We start from the raw sequence: 21,043 nt of genomic DNA on the forward strand, positions 1-21,043 counted from the left end.
GGGGAAAATGAAATGTAATCTGCCAAGTACAATACGACGTGATAAGTATGCAGAAGGTACAGAAGTGGAACAAATAAAGACTTAGTTAATTATGGCTTGAGAAGAGGCCTCTGTCATAACAAGCTTCACAGAGGAATGTTTCTTGAGTTGGGCTTTGAAGGAAGAATGACGGTTTGACAGGTGGATCAGAGAGCAAGGGCTTTCTAGGAGAGAAAACATCATGCCTAATGGGATCAGATATTAGAACGTTATTTCGAGCATTGCAGTTAACTTAGTAGAAGCAGGGCATAGGTTGTCTGAGAGGAAGTGGAGAGAGAAGTTGGGAGAGGTTTGCAGAACTCAGATCATGAAGCATCTACGAGGTATGTGTGACAACCTGAAGCTTTTGTGAACCTCCCAGAAGTCTAAGTAACAGGATCTGATTTACATTTAGAGATTTAACTCTGATGTCAATCGAGGGACTAGATTGTAGCAAGGAAAGACTGCAAGTCAGAAGATGAATCAGAAGCCTATTACAGTCACCCATTTGAAAGAGAGCAGGGACTTGAACCGAGGTAGTGCCAGTGGAGGAGGTTTCAAGGGGAAGGGTCAAAGTTAACACAAACAGAACATAGTGAGAGAGAGGGAGGAGTCAGGGGCACCTTTGAGGTTTTGGCTTAAGTGATGGAGGTGCCCTCATTCAGTAAAACATAAACAGGAACAAGAGTAGGGGTGCGGGTGAAGGTGCATGAAGTGTGGACATGCTGTATTTCAGGGGCTTGCGAGAAACCCAGGTAGAACAATTTAATAGGACATATGAGTCTGGGACTCAGGCGTGAATTCTGGGTTGAGCACATTCATTTGAGGGTGACTGTCACATTAGGTGATAGGCGATGTTATGGCAATGGTTGTGATAGAATTCACAGAGTATGTAACGTAAGGATAACAGAAGACTAAGGTGAAAATCTAGGGAATAATAACTCATTTCTAAGGTGCAAAGAAAGAAGAAGGTATGAAAGACAAATGAATAGGCAACATTTAAGATGAACTAACAAAAATAACAGCAACAAACAGAAGAGCCTGATGTCCCTGAGGCCAAAGGAGAGATGGAGTTGTCAGAATCCAAAGCCATAGAGAAGCCAAGTTTGATGACAAGTGAAAAGTATCAGTTCAGGGACTCCCCTGGTGGTCCAGTGGGTAAGACTCCACGCTTCCAATGCAGGGGGCGCGGGTTCGATCCCTGGTCGGGGAACTAAGATTCCACGTGCCATGTGGCACAGCCAAAAAAGAAAAAAGTATCAGTTCAGTTGTCAAGGAGGGGAATCTTTCTTAACATCTGGCAAGAATGTCAGTGTGATGGTGGGGGATAGAATTCACGTTCAACTTTGAAAGGAAAACCTTTCTGACCATTGTCTCGTGTCCTTTTGATATCTATTTGGTCTTCTTAACAGTTTGAAATTTTTGATGAAAACAGAGCCTAGTTAAATCAGATATTTCACATTATGGTGAGAATAATGATAAAAATGGTTTATTTGTAAAATGTTTTCTTATGTGTTGGTTTTAATTTGATGGAAGTAGTACTAAAATATATCTTCCAAATAGGAGCTGGTCAAACATACCACTGATCCTATGGAGAAGGCAAATTTGAAACTGGCTCTTGATGCGATGAAGGTTAGACGAATGCAGCATTAACTTGTTTGTATTTCTAATTCTTGCCTAAAAACAATAGAATATAAACTGTTAATACATATGTATGATACGCTAATAGATGTTATTATAAGTATTTGCATAGGTTTGTTTTTGGAGGGGAGAGCTGGATATTTTTAACTGAAATCAGTATCCTTGCATGGATTTAATTGTTGGACAAAAGCATAAAACCAAGAGGTATATTAAAATAACTTTCAGTATTTATGAAAGTATGACAATTTCCATAACTACCAGGAATGATTTAATAGAATGGTTTTGTTTCACATTCTTTTTATGGTTGCTAGTAGAAACCTATTGGCTTGTGCAAGCAGCAGTTTAGCTGATGACTTCAGAACATTGGTGTGACTTATTTTTCTCAAGTGAGGATGTCAGCCAGGTTTACCTTTTTGGATGCTGTGCACCAGTACAAGTGATCAGTCTGGGTTTCTATTTCAGGTAAATCTGAAAATCAAGCACTAGAAGTAGGTGAAGGCAGGCTTTTTGAACATATTGGGGAATCTGTAAAACCCCGATTTCCACGCTCTGCCGGACTTTTTGAAAGAAATAATATTTGTCCCTAGCTTAAAACATACACAAATATTTGTTGTCAAAACAAAATGCCAATGTGACTCTGCCCAGAGCAGTGCATAATTACATCTCTGTGTCCTTGTGCCAGTTTCAGTGTTAGCTCTGTGTTTAGCTGACTTTAGTACCCTGTCAGGAAACAGCCCATCATTATTTATTATTATTAAAAAAAATCATATCAAGTTTCCAATCTTTTTAAAGAAATCGTTTATAGATATGTCCTATGAAAAGTCGGGCTTTCATTTAGAACAAAGTTAGGAACTGCATTTGCCTGAGTTCTGTTCCTGCTGTTGCAGATAAATATAAGAGGGTAGGGAAAAAAGAAAACCCAGAAAACAGGAAAAATCTGGAGCACATATCATAAAAATAGCTAGTTACGGTACGGAAAGATTAGCTAATGTTTCCTCAAATTTGAGAAAAGACATTTTAAAATAGGTGAAGGCACATGGAGAAACAGGGCCAGCATTGTTTGTGCCCTTTAGTTCATTTTCACGCTCCCTGGTTTCTCTCCTCTCCTTCACTTCCCTTTATTAACTCTTTGAAATTGACCTGGCTTCCCTGACTGAACCCTCTCAGGAACCGAGATGCTTAACTGGATGCAGACAACAGCCCTGCTAGATTCATTGTCTAACTTTTAGTTACTTTTTTCTCCCGGCTAATCCTTCATGATTGCCCTTATTCTAACCCAAGTTCAAGTGTGATTCTCTCAAGGTCAGTGTTTAGAATTTACACCCTCCCGGCCTGGTTTCCTTTTTGTTGCTCTGCATGGCAGCATATTTTGTTTGTTTCTGTGTTTGATCCTTACTCTTCTCAGGGGTGTGGTAAATGACAAGGCTTCAGTCTTCCCAGCTGTACTCCAGACAGTTTTAAATTGCTTTTGAGATGCAGCTTCGATTAGGTATTCATTTTATTGTCATTGAAAAGTTATAGTGGTAACTTTCTACTATTAATGAAATTAATGATGTTTTCTTTCAAACAGTGCTCATCTCTTGTCTAATCTTATCTTGCCTTCTTTTTCTCCCCTTCTCTTTATTCTTTAGGACTTGGCACAATATGTGAATGAAGTGAAAAGAGATAATGAGACCCTTCGTGAAATTAAACAATTTCAGCTATCTATAGAAAATTTGGTATGTAATTATCATTCCATCCAGCTCCCCTAACCCACAAATTGGGGGATGTTCTAGCAGTTGTTTTTGAAAAAAAAATAGTTTACCTTCAAGTTTCTGTTGTTCTAGGTTTTTTCCGACTTCTGTTTGGCAGCATCCACGGGGATGAACGTTCAGTGGCACCTGTGATACATCATCGTCCAGGGACTTTCTGCCATTACTTGTCCCTGTCACTTTAATCACACTGTGATGCCTCTCCCTGCAGCAGTCCCATTTTTTTTTTTCTTTTCCTTCCCTCACCCCCATACGTAACCATGGTGGAGTCCCGTTAATTTATTCATTTTATGTATATTTACTGGGTGACTGCTGTGTGCCAGACGTTTTGCTTGGGGCCGGGGCTGTAACTATGAACAACATGTTCTCATGGTTGAGGAGACAGTAAAAAGAGAGTCTAAAAATGCTCTCTCTATTGAGATGAATGCTGTGAACAGGTCGCTGCAACAGAGGATAGTGAGGGGAGTCCTAGTTTAGATAAGGTGCTCAGAAAAAGTCCTTCTGAGACATTTGTCACCTGAACCTGAAGGATGAGAAGAAGCCAGTGGCACAAAGGTCTGCAGAGAGAAGATTCCCGGCAGAAGCCATAGCAAGTGAGATGCCCCGAAATGGGAAAGAGCCAGGGCTGTTCAAGGAGCAGCAAGACAAGAGAGGCTGGAAATTGAGAGTGAAAGGAAGAAGGGTGGGCTCTGAAGTGGGGGGAGTGGGGGCAGGAGAACTACACACCACAGCCTTGGAAGGCAAGGTGCTGAGTCGGGATTTTGTAGTGATTGCAGTAGGAAGCTAGTGAACGGTTCTTACCAGAGGGTTTCACAGTCTGATTTAAGTGTCATGAAAACCCTTTCATCAGGCAGACCAGTCAGAAAATCATTGAGGTCGTTTCAAGAGAGATGATGGAGGCTTGGATAAAGCTGTGGGGAGAGAAAACAGATAAATGAATAGATTTAAGATGCTTCTCTTGGTAGAGCAATTTTATTGCTTCTTTCTCTGAAACGTCTTTGGTCTGTCTTTCTTTCCACACATACAGCTACTTCCCCTTTTCAGGACCTCATCTGCCACCTTTCCAATCACAGTAGCCTCTGGTTACCTCTTCACGTAGTTGCGTTTATAGTTCTGCCTTTGATTAGAATCTTGTCAATGCCTAGAATATCTTTTTTCATTATTTCCTATCAAATTTCTTCAAGGTCCAATTTAAAAAAAAATTCTTTCCCTAATCTGAAAGAATCCCTAATTCCTTCTCTTTGTAATTCCATAGCACATTGCCTGGACAGCTGTATTTTTTTTATATTGTGGTAAAATGTATATAAAACATTAAATTTGCCATTTTTAAGTGTACAGTTTTGTGATGTTAGATACATTCATGTTGTGCAGCTGTCACCACCATCCATCTCCAGAACTCTTTTCATCTTGCAAGACTGAAGCTCTCCACCTACTAAACACTAACTCTTCATTCCCCCTTCCTCCCAGCCCCTGGCAACCACCGTTCTACTTTCTGTCTTTATGAATTATTGGATATCAATACTTACCACATTTTTGTTTGCAAATATTTTCTACCATTCTGTGAGTTGCCTTTTCACTCTGTTAATAGTGTTATTTGTGCAAAATTCTAAATTTTGATGAAGTCCACCTTATCGATCTTTTTTTTTGTTGCCTGTGCTTTTGGTGTCCTATCTAAAAAATCATTACTGAATCCAATGTCATAAACCTTTTCCCCTATGTTTTCTTCTAAAAGTTTTGTAGTTTTAACTCTTTGATCCATTTTGAGTTAATTTTTGGAAACAGTATAAGGTAAGGGTCCAACTTCATTCTTCTGCCTGTGCATATCCAGTTTCCCCAGCACCCTTTGTTAAAAAGGCTCTCCTATCCCCCACTGAATTGGTCTTGGCACTCTTGTCAAAAATCATTTGACCATATATGTGAAGGCTTATTTCTGGATGTTCTGTTGTATTACATTGGTTTAGAAGTCTGTGTTTATGCCAGTTCTACACTGTTTGGATTACCATAGTTTTGTAATAAGTTTTGAAATCAGGAAGTGTGAGATCCCAGCTCTGTTCTTTTTTATGATCGTTTTACCTATTAAGGGTCCCTTGCAATTCCATATGGGTTTTAGGATGGCGTTTTCTGTTTCTGCAAAAAATACAGATAAGAAACATTTATTTTTATACTTTCTTGTAGTACAGTTAATTCATTACATATTTTGTTTTATTAGAACGTAATTTCATAGATGTTCGTGATATTTTCAGTCAGTTCCTTTTCCTTTAGCACCTTGTAGAGTAGGTGTTCATAAATACTTAAAACTTTTTATTTTCTGTCTCTGGGGAAATGACTCATTATTTTTAATCATCCAGTCAGAAATTTTCATTCTTAAGATCTTAGCTCAGGGAAGCCATCCTTGACTCCCTAGACCAAATTAGGTCCCCCAGATACGCATGCTTCCTCTGCTCTTCCATCACGGCAACCACATGTTTGTAATTCTATTCTTCTGCGAATATTTGTTCCCCCACTGAGCAGTATGTTTCATGAGGGCAGAGTCTATGTCATTTTGTCCTGTGCCTAGTGGCTAGCACACAGTGGATGCTCAGTAAATATTAGTTGTTGTAACTTCCTTGTGATTTGCATTTTTCCAATTAATTCTCTCTTTTGGTAGCTAACTTCTCCGCTAGAGGTGTAAGTAAAATCAGTTAGTGTCGTCAGTATGCCTCCTGGGATGACCAAGGACAGGCTGTTTTTGAAAGTGTATCGTACAGACCTGAGCTTTTTAGAATAAGTGTGTTAAAAGGTAAAATGATAAAAGTTGTTATAAGATAGTTGTGCCTAGCAAATAGCCTCAGTAATGTTAATTTCTGTTTTTATGTGATTATGAAAAACTGAGACATGCACATTTTATATTTTAGAACCAACCAGTTTTGCTTTTTGGACGACCTCAGGGAGATGGTGAAATTCGAATAACCACTCTAGACAAGCATACAAAACAAGAAAGGTGAGAAGGATCAGTACTTATTTTCAAAATAAGTTGTTAGGATCAGGAGATTGTGAAAATCTTAAAAACAGTTCCTCCAGGACAAAGGAGTGAAATAAAGGAATAAAAACAAGGGGTCAGATCGATCTGTGGTTTTTTAATTTCTCATATAGATATGTTAGGTATTCCCCTCTTTGTTCTGGTATCTGTTGATTTGCCTAAGTTTGAGTTCTTAAGAAGGAATAGACAAATATAGAATGTCAGCTAGAGTAAAAAATGTACACATTAAGATGAGAGTAGCAATAAAGCAATAATAGACAACTACTATAAAAACACAATTGTTTAATTTAATTTTATTTTTTGGTATGCATTTTAAAAGAACTAAAAACGGTACAACATGTCCTAAGGAAGTCCAAGGGAAGCCCATTTAGTGAGATTTTCTCGAGGGAAATTTGTAGGTGCAGTCCTTAAAGATTAGTTGAGCTAATTATGTGGTAAACTGATTTATTCAGTTGAAATGGCCATTTTCTGGAAACTTTGGAAACTAGAAAGTCAACCAGTAGGGGGCAGCATCAGCTCTTGCTTCCACCTTGATACCCAGGCTCTAAAGGTAGCTCCCTGGAGACACACATCCTTTTAGCCTCTCCCGGAAAATAGGCTTTGAAAGTGATGCAAGTAATAGAGCTACGTGAATGTCTCATTATTTTTGTTTTAAAAAAATGTATGCATGTTAATCACTGAGAGTTTTCGAAAAGATACAAATATTGGTATTGGATGATAGGATTATAAGGTCTGTTTTTTTCCCCCAATTACATTGCTTTTAGTAAGATAGAAGAGAAATATCAACATGTAAATTTAACCATAATTTCTCTAGCTTACACTTGGGTCATGTACCACTCAATTTGTGTTTTAGGTTGTCCATTAAGTCACAAGGAGGAACATACAGGGTAAAAGGGCAGGTTCCACAAGTAGACCCAAGAGTGAATCCTGCTGTGCATCCCAGTGTAACCCTGGGAAAATGGTCTAACTTCTCTGAGCCTCAGCTTCCTCCCAAGTAAAATGAATATGATAATAATACGTACCTCAGGAGATGGTCCTGGGGATTTAAATTGAGTCATCTTTGTGGAAGGGGTGAATGCTTCTCAAGACAATCTGTCTGTCTCCTAGTAACATCAGTAGAAGTTAACTGCTATTGTTGTCATTAATATTATTCCACAAATGTTTAGCTTTTAAACCGGAAGAAAGAAAGTACTAGCTCACGAACAACACTTTAGGGCTTCATTGTTCCTGACAGTAACTCTGCATTGTGCATATTGTTCTCATTATAATTTTGCCTATTTTTTAACTGTGAAAACTGAGGCACAGCAGGGTGATTCATTTAGTAAAGGGCAGTGCCAGGACACACAGTTCATTCTTTCAATGTGCACACTACCTTTGTCTTTAACTCACTGGATAAATTAAATTTTATCTGAGAAGAATTAATACACATGCTTCCAAACCGTTTAAATAAATCTCTCTCTCTCTCTCTCAGGCATATCTTCTTATTTGATTTGGCAGTGATTGTATGTAAAAGGAAAGGTGATAACTATGAAATGAAGGAAATAATAGATCTTCAGCAGTACAAAATAGCCAACAATCCTACAACTGATAAAGAAAATAAAAAGGTAAATTCTTGGAAATGAATAGCTGTAATTTACTCATAACTTTGACTATTCAAGGAAAGTATGCTAATACATTAATGTGAGAGGCCGCTTATCCATCCAGGTGTTTTTGTTTCTAGAGATTAATTAGAAGCAAGCCTTTGTGAGAAATAATTGGACAGTGCCACAGGTGATAATGATCCCCTCTAATGCCCTAATGATCAAGGCAGCAAAATGCACTTGGCATAGCAATTGTTCTAGATATGAAGTTGACTACAGTAGTCTTGATTGTTCACAGTTTGTCTGATGATAATGTTATGGGTGGTTTGTGGATGACTATGGTGGTGTGTTAGTGAATTTGGAAACATGATGTTATTAATCAATGATACCTATTAACCTGAGGAATATTAATTTTAACAGTGGTCTTATGGCTTCTACCTCATCCATATCCAAGGACAAAATGGGTTAGAATTTTATTGCAAAACAAAAGATTTAAAGAAAAAGTGGCTGGAACAGTTTGAAATGGCTTTGTGAGTATTTCTACTTTTAAAAGTGCTTTTTTTCTACTGCATAAGTTTCTTATGAACAATGAACTACCAATAAACATACTCTAATATTTGTAGCATGTGTACAGAGGCTGTGAAAACACTTTGCTCTGAGCATGAGTGCTATGCTACGAGGCTGTCAGCTTGATAACTTTGGTCTCCTGGGAGAGATGTTTTGGTGAATTTCTTCAAGAAAAAGAAAGAGGGAGCTCTAACCTTCTGTTTGACTTTCTTCTCATGGGCATATTTTAATTCTTTAGCTTTTAGCAGCCCCCGAAAATATTAATTATTCTAATGATAAACTTTTAATGTAATTGCCATGTTTTATATATATCTTTAAATTAAGTAGAAATACTCCCAAACACATACACACACGTACATACATACATGCAAATATCTTATTTTTAATAGAAAGATTGATTTGTTCCTCCTGTTTGTTTTTAACTCATTTATTGTTTGAATTCTGGGTAAATTGCTTGATGTATTCAATGAATGCTTTCAGGGCTTGACGTCTCTCAGTGTTTTTTCCTTTTGTTAAAGTGGAAACTCAACAAAGAGGTGGGAAATGAATCAGACATGTTCGAAAAGGAATGCATACAGAGACGTGATCACACAAGGACGTGTCATTATAGGAGTTTCTTTTCAGTTTTGAGGTTCATGGATTAAAAAGTGTATAATGACCCTTGTTATGGAAACATATAGGTCACCCTGAAATTGAAACTGTTAGCAAAAGGTGAAATTAAGAAAAAACACTTCTGTGATTTGCTTCATATGTATTCTAGCATTATTTACCTTTTGCAAACAAATTCTATCAGAGTTTTGGTTTGCTTTCTCCTTTGCTTTGTTTTTGGAAATGCTCATGTGAATATAAAATGGACATAGGATTAGAATATTTTATTGTAGTTCTGAGGGGAGAAAAATAGAGATTTTCCTTCGATTATTTTCTCTAACACTTTGAGACATACGATTGTGCAGCTAAAATAGTTTTAAGCTTATAGACAATTCTGGGTTCAGCAATAACCCCTGCCATGGACTGGCTGCATAGTCTTAGCCAATTTGTTTAACCTCTCAGAGCTTCAGTTTCCTCCTCTAAAATAGGGATAATGATATTTTGAATTCCAGATATATGTGTCAAGCAGAATGGTGGCCAGATAGTACAACAGCAATGATATGGTATTGAATTGTAAGAGGTGTCTGTTGTTATCACTATTATTAATATTGTTTTGTATTTAGGATCCTAATATACCTATAGGGACTTATAAATTCAGAGGACATCTTCCAGTATACTATTGTAGTTTTTAAAATTTATTGTTATTGATTATAATAATTAAAAGACCTTAGTAGTTGTATGCATCCATAAAATGGCTATTCTACAGGGACCTTTTTGGTTTGGGTCACAAGTGAGGAAGTTGGTGACCTCCGCCCACCACCCAGTCTCTGATGAATTGTGGGCTACATCATAAACCTAGTGTGCTGTTGTAGTGAGGTTTCAAGTGATAGGCAATATTTGGACTTGAGCAGTTGGGATTGGCGTGACAGGATGCTGGGGTTGCTGATAATATGCAAAGGCAGAGCTGATCTCACACCTTTGCTCTTGTGGGAAGGATGCCGGGCTGGTATTTTCTTACGGGTTCTGTTCATATGATCCTCACATGAGTGAAGGAATTTCTGCAGAGGAGGGAAGTTAAATTTGTTGTCCAGAGTAGGTGGGCTCCTTGGACTGTATTGATAGGCGCATCACTTAATATTCTGTTCACTTGCCATAAATCAAACAGCTAAACTCTGGATGCAAGAGACTCAACAAAATCGATGCTTATCTCTCTTTTTCATGGAAGAGAATCTGGGGTAGGTAGACAAGGGGTGGGTTGGGCTGTCTGGGGTATTGCCAGGAACCCAGGCTCAGATCTTCCTGCTCTGCCATTGTCAGCATGGCTTCTGTCCTCAAGGTTGATCACATGTTGTCCGAGATAGCTGCTGGAGCTCTAGCTATATAATCTACATTCTAGGCAGCAGAAGGTGATCCTCATTTTTAAGGATTCTTTGCAGAAATGCTACAACTTCTGTTACATAATACTGACCAGAGCTTAGTCATGTGGCCACATCTGACAAGGCAGCCAAGAAATGCCATCTTCATTCTGGGCAGGATTATGCTTGGCTACGAATCAAGGTTCTCCTATTATGGAAGAAAGGAGAAATGGGTAGCTGTATGCAACTATCAGTCGCTGCCTTATAGGTATATACATAAGGGAAGAGTATGGGTAGCTTCAAATTGTTCCATCACAGGAAAGATGGCTGTACCACACACAGGGACACTGGGTGGGCTTCTTCATCTTTGAGCCTTATCCAAGCACCTCAACAATGTAATTAAACATCCATTAAACTCTGTTTGTACGTTAGAGTTCCACTGACTTGCCCGTGCAGATGGTGACAGGGTGGAAGCACCCTTTTTTGAGAATTGCTCAAAGTCAAAGTTGAGGGCTTCTTTAAGCAGGGATTATGCCATGTATGGCATGTAAATTAAAATTAGGCAAAATAAAAGTCGGATTTTATTCGAGCATCAGAATATCCCATTATTTTATTTCCTCCTTTCTCTTTTGAAGCTTGTTATGCAGGCAAGTCCTGCTTCCAGCTTTGTGAGACAGGTCTTGCTTGTCTTGTGCTCAGGAAAGTAGAATAATCTAAGTCCTGAAGCTTAAGACTTTGCCTATGGCTCAAATTTTGCTATTTTATCCACTATTTAAAGTTCAAGTACTCTTAGTCTATAAGCCATAGAGAAAAAGAAGACTGAGAAATCCTGCAGCATTCATGACAATACATGATAAACAGTAAGCCTTGTGTCTCGCCACAGACCAGCTTCTTCCAGTCTCTTTGGCATTAACAGGGGCCCTGTAGGTCCCCCTAGAGCATTCTGGAGTGTCGCTTTAAGGACCTTTGAAAAGGAAAGGGAGGCATTGGTGGGAGGGGGGCAGGAAATCAAGGGAGGGGATATTTTAAGACTGACGAAATGCTTGCCAGTTCTATTTACAGAAGATGGCAATTCTGCTGTTTATAGGATGGTTGGATCATTTTTATTTTAAAAAATTTGCAAATCACCTTTAAGGAGTTTAGAATACTGCTCTTAATTTAGACTGTTATAATGGACCATAGAAAAGCATGAATACCAATAAACAGTAAGTATCCGGTAAACTCAAATCTCCCCAGAGGTGACCTAAATCTCAGCCTCTGTCCTTCCCAAGCACACCCCCATCCCCACTCAGTAGCCCTATTCTCGGACCTTCTTTGGCCATAGCCACTTCCAGCATTATCTGCATTGGATCACATAAACTTGGCAAACCTCCGGAAGAAAGGCTTCACAGAGAGAAAAGCAGCAGTGACCCACTTGGATAGGGGAGGAAGAAGGATGTCTTCTTTTCTTTTGTCCCTGTGAGAAGAAGTGGTAGCAGGACTGATTGCTCTGAGGTTGTTTGAACAGTTTTTGAGCCAAATAATGTTCAAGAGCTATAGTTCTGGGGATCCCACTCTAAATAATATATTTATATCTTTAAAAGCCTAATTGATACACATTATTTATTCTTATTTATTTTCAAAAGGGCTTTTTGTCCCTGTTTCCCACAATTCCATTTAGTTATCTGTGAAATAGGATGGCAAATGTTATTTTATTAGCTTAGGCTAGTTTTCATAATGATGTTGGAAAGTGTGGATGTGAACGTTGCCCATAGCAATGTTCAAAATATTGTTAGGAAGCTATGGATGTGTTTCCCCCAAATCCCTTAAATCGAGTGTTTTTAATGTTTTCTCCTGTTAGATTTAAATTGATAAACACGTCATACCCATTTTATAGCTCAGGAAACTAGCAATGGCAGGAGTATTTCAGCACATTTGTACGAGTTCAGTGCTGTAACATTTACAATAGAGTTCAGGATCTTAGTTCCCAGCAATTTTTTTTAACCAGGAAGGTGCTAAAATAAGCACCTGGACTCAAATCCTGTTATCTAAAACTGAAATCAGGTTTCTTTTTTTCTTTTTTTCACTGTGACTAGGACCTGGAGGATCAGACAGTGTCCTTAAGTTTTCTAGAAATAAGTCAGAGTTGGGTAAAATAAAGAAATTGAGTAATAGAATAATAAGAGTTTTAAAAGGAAAAGTTAGAGAAAGAAAAAGTAGAACAGGGGCAGAAAAGCATTGCGTATGGTAGCAAGTGGCAGGTTTTGAACCAGCCTCTGTAGTATTTATTGAAGGGAACTGAAAGGCCCTTTTGCCTGAAATTTCTTCTGACTGACTTCACCCAATTCTTGAAATTCTAACATTTTATATTTACTCCCTTGAATAAAGAAAGCCCCCTTGAAGATGCATATACCATTATTACCACACCAAGATTTCTTCACTGTGTGCCACACGCCAGGAACAGTGCCACATGGCTTACCTAAGGAAAAATAGCATAGAGACCATTAACGTCTGCTAAAATACGAGCCCAGCATATATTGTTAGCTGCTAAGACTAGTGGGAGTGGGGAGAAGACAAGGAAAAGGGGGTATGGAAATTCTAGAGCTGGGGAGGGGCTCTGGGACCAGGCTGCCTTGTCATCTGGAGGGGCAGCCCCTGAGCTTCGTTCCCTAGGATGAACCCCTGAAAAGAAGCGCTCTCCAAGTGGGGTGAGGCAGGGGCGGGAATGCAGCCATGAAACTTCACAAATCACGTTTCATCTGAGCCACAGTGTAGCTTTCTAATTTATTCCCCATTTACTTCCAGAAGGAATTTGAGGTCACTCACCATAGAAAGCACACATGCCACAGAATTAAAAAGAAAAATTTAAATAATCAGAGGTCAAACAGAACAATGTTTCAAAGCATTCTCCGCAGACTCAGGCTCCACTAGATAAGAACGTTTTCTTGAAATTCGCCTCCTGGAGTTTTGAATATGAAAGCAAAGAGTATGTTTTTCACATTTAAAATATAAAATTATATTTTATCCAATATAATTTGTTTTAATCTAAAGGTATTTCTCAGAGATTCTGAATACCAGAAGGGTAATTATCAGAGGAAATTGCATTTATTCTCCCAATATTTACTAAGCATTTGCTTTGTTGCCAGACACTGTTGGAAGCCCTGGCTATATAGCACTGAGGGAGCTATTGCAATTGAATTTAATTACTGTAGCTTCTAAATATAATAGCGTTCAGTTAATATATAGTGGATTGTATTTCAAGACTGAACTCTTGATATTTCTATGAAAATAGTCTCTTCCTCCCAATCCCATCTATTCAAGTGTAATTAGATGGAGGGCCAAGATTTGCCTTTTCCCTCCACATGGAATCAGTTTCTCACCAATCTCTGCAGATTAAATCTGACCACGTGCTTGTAATCTTCACCCTCACCTCCCTGGTTTAAGCCTTCCACATCTCTGATTAGCTTCTGCCTTCCCTGCCCCCTCCATTCTTCCAGAAGCATCCAGGGTGATCTGCTGTGTCCTGCCCTACTTAAGACCCTTTGTTGGCTATTTACTGCACTCCGTATAATATCAAAATTCTTACCAGGACCTCAGAAGGCCCTGCATGGTTTTATCCCACCCATCTCTTCAGCCACATCACACACCTGTTTGCCGTAGTTAGATTGAGTGCATTTCAGTTTTTGGAGAATAGGCACAGGCCTCAGGCATTCAACCGTGAGCTTTCCTTACCAGATGGTCTTTCCTCTTGCTCCTTGGGTAGCTGGTTCTTTATCCTACTGATCTTGACTTTAAATATCACTTTGTGAGAGAGATCTCTCCTGACCACTATGCTAAATGAGTAACCTCACTTCCCTAGTACTCTCTCACAATTGTAATTATATGGCCAGACAAAAATTATCCAAGTTTAGTGTTTATAGCCTTCTAGAGACCCGACAATCCCCTCCTTGTTAAAGATAATCTATTACTTGCCTACTCTATTTCACCTGTCTTTTCTCCTCCAAAAGAGTAAGGATTCTTTATTGCTTATTAGGAGAGAAGCTAAATTGAACTATTGAATACATAGATAATGTTGGGAGAAGGGAAAAAGAAAGCTTCATGGGTCTGGGAATGCAAAGAAAGTTTTGGGTTTTGGCATGAGTGAGGCTCTGGAATAGCTATGGGGTCTGAGGGGTTTGGAAAGGGGAAAAGGGACTTTTGAAATGCATTTCTGTAGACTCTGAATTATATTCCTTTTGATGTCCTTTGAAATGCTAAGTAAAGAATGAAATTGCCTTTTGGTTATTTGGTTGCCCTGTGTATACCTTTAATGCCCCAAGGCCGAGCTGCCTGGGCCCTTGGATTGAGGGCATTACCATTAGATCTAGCTGTCTATTTCATGGCTATTCTCCCAGTGGACTGAAAACACCAGGAGGACAGGGATCTTGTCAATGCTATTCACATGCATGATCAATCCTAGCACAGTGCCTGGCACATAGTAGATAATCATATTTTTATTATAAATCTGAAATTCTACTCTAAGTTTTCTGACAATAAGGTCCATTTAAAAAAAAAAGATGAATTAAGAAATTCTTACTGTCTCACAAAATAATACAACAGTCCTTGAGGGAAAGAAACTTTCACTAGTATGATAAGAAGGCTTTATAATGTGGATCCTTAAGGAAGAGATGCAGAAAAACATGTTCTCCACGAGCAGCATTAGATTTTTTTGAAGTTCTAGAAGTTGATGTCATATATTATTATTTTTCTTAAATTATCCCCCAAAAATGAGGTTGTTGCAATTTTTTAAAGGCATTTTTGTAGACACCTACCTGATGCTTCCAGGTTATGTTTCTTTTTGTCCATCTATGTATGTTTCTTTTGGGCAGTCTTACTCGATGCTTAGATGAACTTAGAAAACCAAGCAGGATGGCTAATTTTCACATCACCTAGATTCTTTCAAGTAATACTGATCTAATCTATACTTCTGCTAAAAACTACAGAACAACATGCAAATCGTGGACCTCTTGCCTCTAGAAGATGTAGGGGATATAGAACTTAGACTGGTTCTAAGGTCTGAGATGCTCAAAGCCACCTACTTCCTCATATTTCTCTCTGTCCACACTCCCGATTCCTGACCTGCTCAATTTTTTTCCACCTGTCAGACTCAGAAGAGTGGCTCTGCTTCTTCTTTGTTTTGCCCCTGAAGTCCAATCACTGTCTACATGTCGTGATACTGATGGGCGTCACAAGGGAGACTTATTTCACGTGCCTGTTCCCTCTCCCATTTCCCTGGTCTCCTTAACACCCTCAGTGGCACCTGGAGTGTGACCCTCCCCACCGTATGTTGCTCCCTGCAGTGGACCAGGACCTGACCTCACTGTTTCTCCTCTTGAGGGGTGGCTAGTCAGGCCAGAGAGAGGGTGCCTCCCCTAGCCATCCCGGGATTTGGAGGGATAAAGCTGTGTTGTGTTACCCATCAATTCGGGGTTAAAAAATCTGGTGAGTGTCTCAAGAGAAGTGGTCCTTGTTGTTGTTTGATGAGAGACCCATGTTTATGATATCAAAGGTTTGGCAACAGATTTGACATTCTATTGTGCAAATTTAAAAGACTGACTTTATGAGACTTTCCTGGTGGTCCAGTGGCTAAGACTCTATGCTCCCAATGCAGGGGGCCCAGGTTCAATCCCTGGTCAGGGAACTAGATCCCACATGCATGCCTCAACTAAGAGTTCACATGCTGCAACTAAAGATCCTGTACATGGCAATGAAGACCTGTGTGCCGCAGCTAAGACCTGGCACAGCTAAATAAATAAATAAGTAAGTACATAAATAAATAAAAAAATAGACTGACTTTATTTATATTTTTGCCTAGATGGAGATTCCCCCAATATCTACATGAAGCTAAATCAGAGAATTCTATAGCAAGCCCAAACTACTGCTGCTCTGGCTACTACTGCCACTACTACTAGGATAATGGTACTACTGCTTCTCTCTCCTCTTCCTTTCCCTTCCTCTCCCTCCTCTTGTTTGCTTTTTTCGTTAGGAGATCCATTGGGATCTTCTCAAATATATAAATAAGTACCTGTTGAGACTGTGAATTTCATCTCTTAGAACAGGGTCCAGAAAGTAAACATTTTCAGCCTTGTGGACCCTATGGTCTCTGTCACAACTACTCAGGTCTATCATAGTAAGAATACCGCCATAGATAATACATAAATGAGTGAGTGTGGTATATTCCAGTAAGATAGGCTGTGGGCTGTAGTTAGCGACCCTTGTCTTACAGCAGAGAGATGATGATTCAGGCCTAGGGAATGTAGTGAGTATGTGTTGCCACAGCAGGATCTCAGCTCTACTGGTGCCATGCTGTGGCTTTTTGTAGAAGTGTGATTTTCTCACTAGCACTAATTCCTGTTTAGGTCATCATGATGATTTAGCCTCAAAATGTTCTCTACTCCACCAAAACCAGAACAAAAATACCTGGATGAATTATGTGTATTTGGCATTATTTTGTACTGACCAATTGAATATCAAAAATGCCATCCAGGTATCTGGCTTCATTAAGTTTTATTATGGGGTTTATTGGAAAGCACTATGAGACCCCAAGAATCCAGGCCAGTAGCAACAACATGGTAAACTTGTCTCTACTCAACAGTCGACCACATCAGCAAGGATAGTTTTCTAGTCAGTGATGGCTCTTTGTGCTCTTGAAGCATTTTCTTCCTACCAGTAATGACACTTGTGCCTGTTGTTTACTCTGAAATTCCCTCTTTGGAGAGCACACTGAGGAACATTAGAAGGGGTGAAGGAAGGCTATGGTGGTGTCAAGAGTTGGTCCAAGGGTGAGCCTTCCTGGATGAGCTGTGTGTGGGGGGTGACATTTGACTACAGTGACATCTGCTTTGGCATTTTTTCAGTGTCCAAAGCCCATCAGTGTCTACTTGGAAACTGGTAACCTTACAGGCACAATTACCGAAGTATCAATCCATAAAGCATCTCTGAATTTGTCTGCCCACATGCTTTTTTGTTTTTCGGGAGAAATTATTCACTCTAAAAACAACCTTTTATTCATTCTCCTTTAAAGGATTTCACTACCAGTTTTTAATATGAAGAATTTGTTTGTGGATATGAAATCCATGCTGACACGATCCATCGCCCCCCAGGCTGCGCTGAGCCTCATGTTACTGACCTATTCACGTTAATCTCCCAAGTTGAAGCCAGCACAGCTCTCCCCGAATCTCATGTATTGTCTATAACCTTTCAAAATTGGCAGTTAAATCAGTATAGGGAACTGAACCACAGTTTCCTGGCAGCAATAAAAGGAAGTAGGACACGGGACAGTGCTCAGAAAAATCACAGCTGTCATAAAATGGAGTTTTTCAGTAGCCTGTTTGATCCAGAAACATGCAAAAGCATTTCACGCATGACAAAGCATTAGTAAATATTAAATACTATTCTTGTACTGTTATTGCCTAGTGGAGATCAACCTCTCTGCTTTTTTTTCAGCTTATATTTAATACCTATTTGACATTTTTCTGGCATTCCTGAGCATGCCTATAAGGAAGGAGAAGCCATAGGCAGAAGGAAGAATGAAGGATAGATATCAAAACTTCCATCAGCAAACAAGCATTACTCTGGTTAAAAATAAATGCAGATAAAATTCAGCTGAATTAGTGTTGGTGTCCCTGAGCTTTTATAACGGAGCCTTTGATCCATTGTGTGTGTGTGTGTGTGTGTGTGTGTGTGTGTGTGTGTGTGTGTGTGTGTTCTTCGTATACGAGAACAGTAACAGTGCAAGCAGGAGAGTTTAACTGGGCAGTTGTGGTCACTGCTCTCTCCAGCTTGTCTGGGTTATTTAGAAGTTAACACAAAGAATAGTTTGTTTTGGAACCGTTTGTTGTAGTGAGTCAACTACGTATATGGTTTCCTCTAAGAAAATGACATAATCAGTGAATTCTATAATAGTAAGCAAGCTTTAATTTATAAGTCTAAACCTAATATTACAGTTAATGTCACAGGTACTACTTTTAAGATATTTCTTGATAAGAAATTGTTAGGTCACAGGCATTGTTACTTTGGGCTACACAATACAACATAAGCTGCAGTTGAAGGTTGGCCATCCATACGATGGAAACAATGAGAGAAACTTCAGTTTTCTTCTTCATGGGATAGTAAGCAGTAGCAGTCTGGTTGAAGAGATAAGAAAGTCATACTTGAAACAATTACTGAATGAGACTGAATATTATATATCTGTATTCATTTATTTTTTTGTGTTTTGAGCATCCCATACATGCCCAGGAACTATTCTAGGCACTAAGAATATAATGATGAATAAGACAAGTTCTTTTCTCTCACTGAGTTTACATTCTAACAAGGCTTATATTTTCAAGTCAGCATTATAATGTCAATGCAAAACAGTGATAAATTGCAAGGTACATGAAATAGTTTATACCACTCATTATTTTGATGTAAGGAGAATGGAATTGGACATTTGAACATAGAAAAATCCAATGCATGCGATGCTCTCGGGCAAATTTGTAAAGAGTTATTGGCCCTCTGAGGATCTAAGGAAGGCATTTGCACTGAAGCCTTTTCCTTTTAATTTAGGAAAAGTAAGCTGTTGTAGGTTAAGTATGTGCATTTTTTGCTTAAAATAATTAGGAAAAATATCATTTACCACTGATACGTAATTCAGAAAATTAATTTGTTCAAGATGGTTTTTCTCCCATTTATTCTGAATGCCAGTTTGTGATAATCAAGATCTTAAAAAACTGTAATGTTTTATGAACTCATAAACACTCTGAAGAGGTGTTTAATGTTCCTTTATTCCAACACCTGAGCCTTTCCTACAACTTCTTTCTAATTGTAGCCTGTGCTTGAGTGCCTCTTGTGATGAGGAACTTACTACCTCTGGAATTATTTGCTCCATCTTTGTTTAGCTTTGACTGTAGAGAATTCTTCCTTATAATGAATTGAAACATGTCTATTCAAGTATAACTTCCTAACATCCCTTCTTGGGCCCAAATAGGACATCTTAACTCTTTCCCCTATATGGTAACCCTTCAGATATTTGAGAATAGCTCTTCTCCAAGTCCATGTTTTAAACATACTTTGCCTTTGAATAAATGAAGAGAAACTTTGGGAGAATTCTTTCGTTAACTAGTTGAGTAGAATGCTAATCTGATCAGATAAAGGTATGGGTAAATTGAATGTTTAATGTCAGTCTAATATTATAGGCAAGGTATGATGCTAGCTGCTATCATTCCCACAAAAAGGTAAATGAGGCAATTTTAATTTTCAAGGTGTTCAGAAATCAGTTTGGGGACTTCTGACTGAATTGTGCATGACAATTTTTTTTTTGATTCTGAGTATTATGAGGAAGATTTCAGGTTTTAATTCCTTCATGTTAGAGCATTTAGAGTCTGGTAGCATACAGGGATAATTCTTTACTCTTATATGGTACTTTATAGTTTCCAAAGTGTTTTTGGATAATACCTTATTTGATTCTTAAGGAGTTTTGTGAGATAGCCAGGGAGATATTATCTTTAACATAGAGTCAGAAAAGAGAGAAGAGATTAAGTATTTTGTGTGTGTGTTTCACTTAGTAAGTGAAAAAGAGACTGGTCTTGAATCTCAGTCCAGAGCTTTTCCCCTGCACCACGCTGTCTCATTTATAGCAAGAATACCTACTATTGTTCTCCAGAGATGAAAGTTTTCATCAGTTTGTTTTATAAGCAAGAGGTATTCATGTGTAGTGTATTCATACACTCGATGAAAAATATAATTTAGAACTTAATTACTTTCTACTTATTTTTTAGTGATGCGGTAAGAGGTGGTTATCTTGATGGAATCAAATAATAAACAGCATTGAATATTATTAACAGTAAGGATGATTTGGGCTTCAAAGAATTTCCTTAGAGTAAAATAAATTGTCTTAATTTACAAGTTAATTAATAGCAATATTTTTGGTCACCTTATCATAGGATTGAGGCTAGTATGATTTATGCAAAGACTTGATTTTATTTGATTTGATGGCATTTGCATTATGTGATTTTAGTCTCAAAGTTTAAATTCCCTTTTTACAGGTAAAAGAATTGGGGAGGAGAAGGCTCAGGGTCTGAGACTAAGCCCTGGCCAGTTCTCAACTTGGATTAAGCTGAGTTCTAAATCAATATGTGTGTGTGTTTTCGTCCAGTACTTAGGTAGCAGTGGCTGTGTGTTACATAAGTCACTGGAGGTATGAACGCAGTGTGAAAACACTGTCATTTTTCTCCTTCAGGATAAACTGGACTACCATTGAATAGCTTCTTCTTCCTGGGGAGAGCCAGATTTGAAGTTATCTGGACCATGTGTTTGACCTGTCTGTCGCTTATTAGAATAGCGGGCTTTCTTCTAAACATCTTTCTCCAAGGAAACACTGAGATTTGGGAGCTCAGATTATCCGCCTCAGAAGTGATTAGAATATTCCAGTGGTCAATGGGTTTAGTTTAATTGTTTAGTCCAATCCACATCTTTATATTTGTAACATCACTGTCTACACAAAGCAGCCAGCCCTTTGAAAAAAAA

The 21,043-nt window shown here is 38.6% G+C and overlaps 1 protein-coding gene across 2 annotated transcripts in view; it reads left to right on the forward strand.

The window, feature by feature from the left end:
• The window catches only part of VAV3 (vav guanine nucleotide exchange factor 3), a gene marked incomplete at its 5' end in the record, with an annotated part of 392,829 nt that overhangs the window by 199,070 nt on the left and 172,716 nt on the right, over positions 1-21,043 (forward strand). For both annotated transcript variants that reach the window (XM_082833520.1, XM_082833521.1), the window contains 5 exons: positions 1,582-1,650; positions 3,291-3,377; positions 6,305-6,390; positions 7,901-8,033; positions 8,430-8,539. In XM_082833520.1, the coding sequence (XP_082689646.1) occupies positions 1,582-1,650; positions 3,291-3,377; positions 6,305-6,390; positions 7,901-8,033; positions 8,430-8,539 (485 nt within the window). The remainder of the gene's footprint in view (positions 1-1,581; positions 1,651-3,290; positions 3,378-6,304; positions 6,391-7,900; positions 8,034-8,429; positions 8,540-21,043) is intronic.

Source organism: Leucopleurus acutus (assembly GCF_964270905.1).
Source record: "Leucopleurus acutus genome assembly, chromosome: 2".
NCBI lineage: Eukaryota > Metazoa > Chordata > Mammalia > Artiodactyla > Delphinidae > Leucopleurus > Leucopleurus acutus.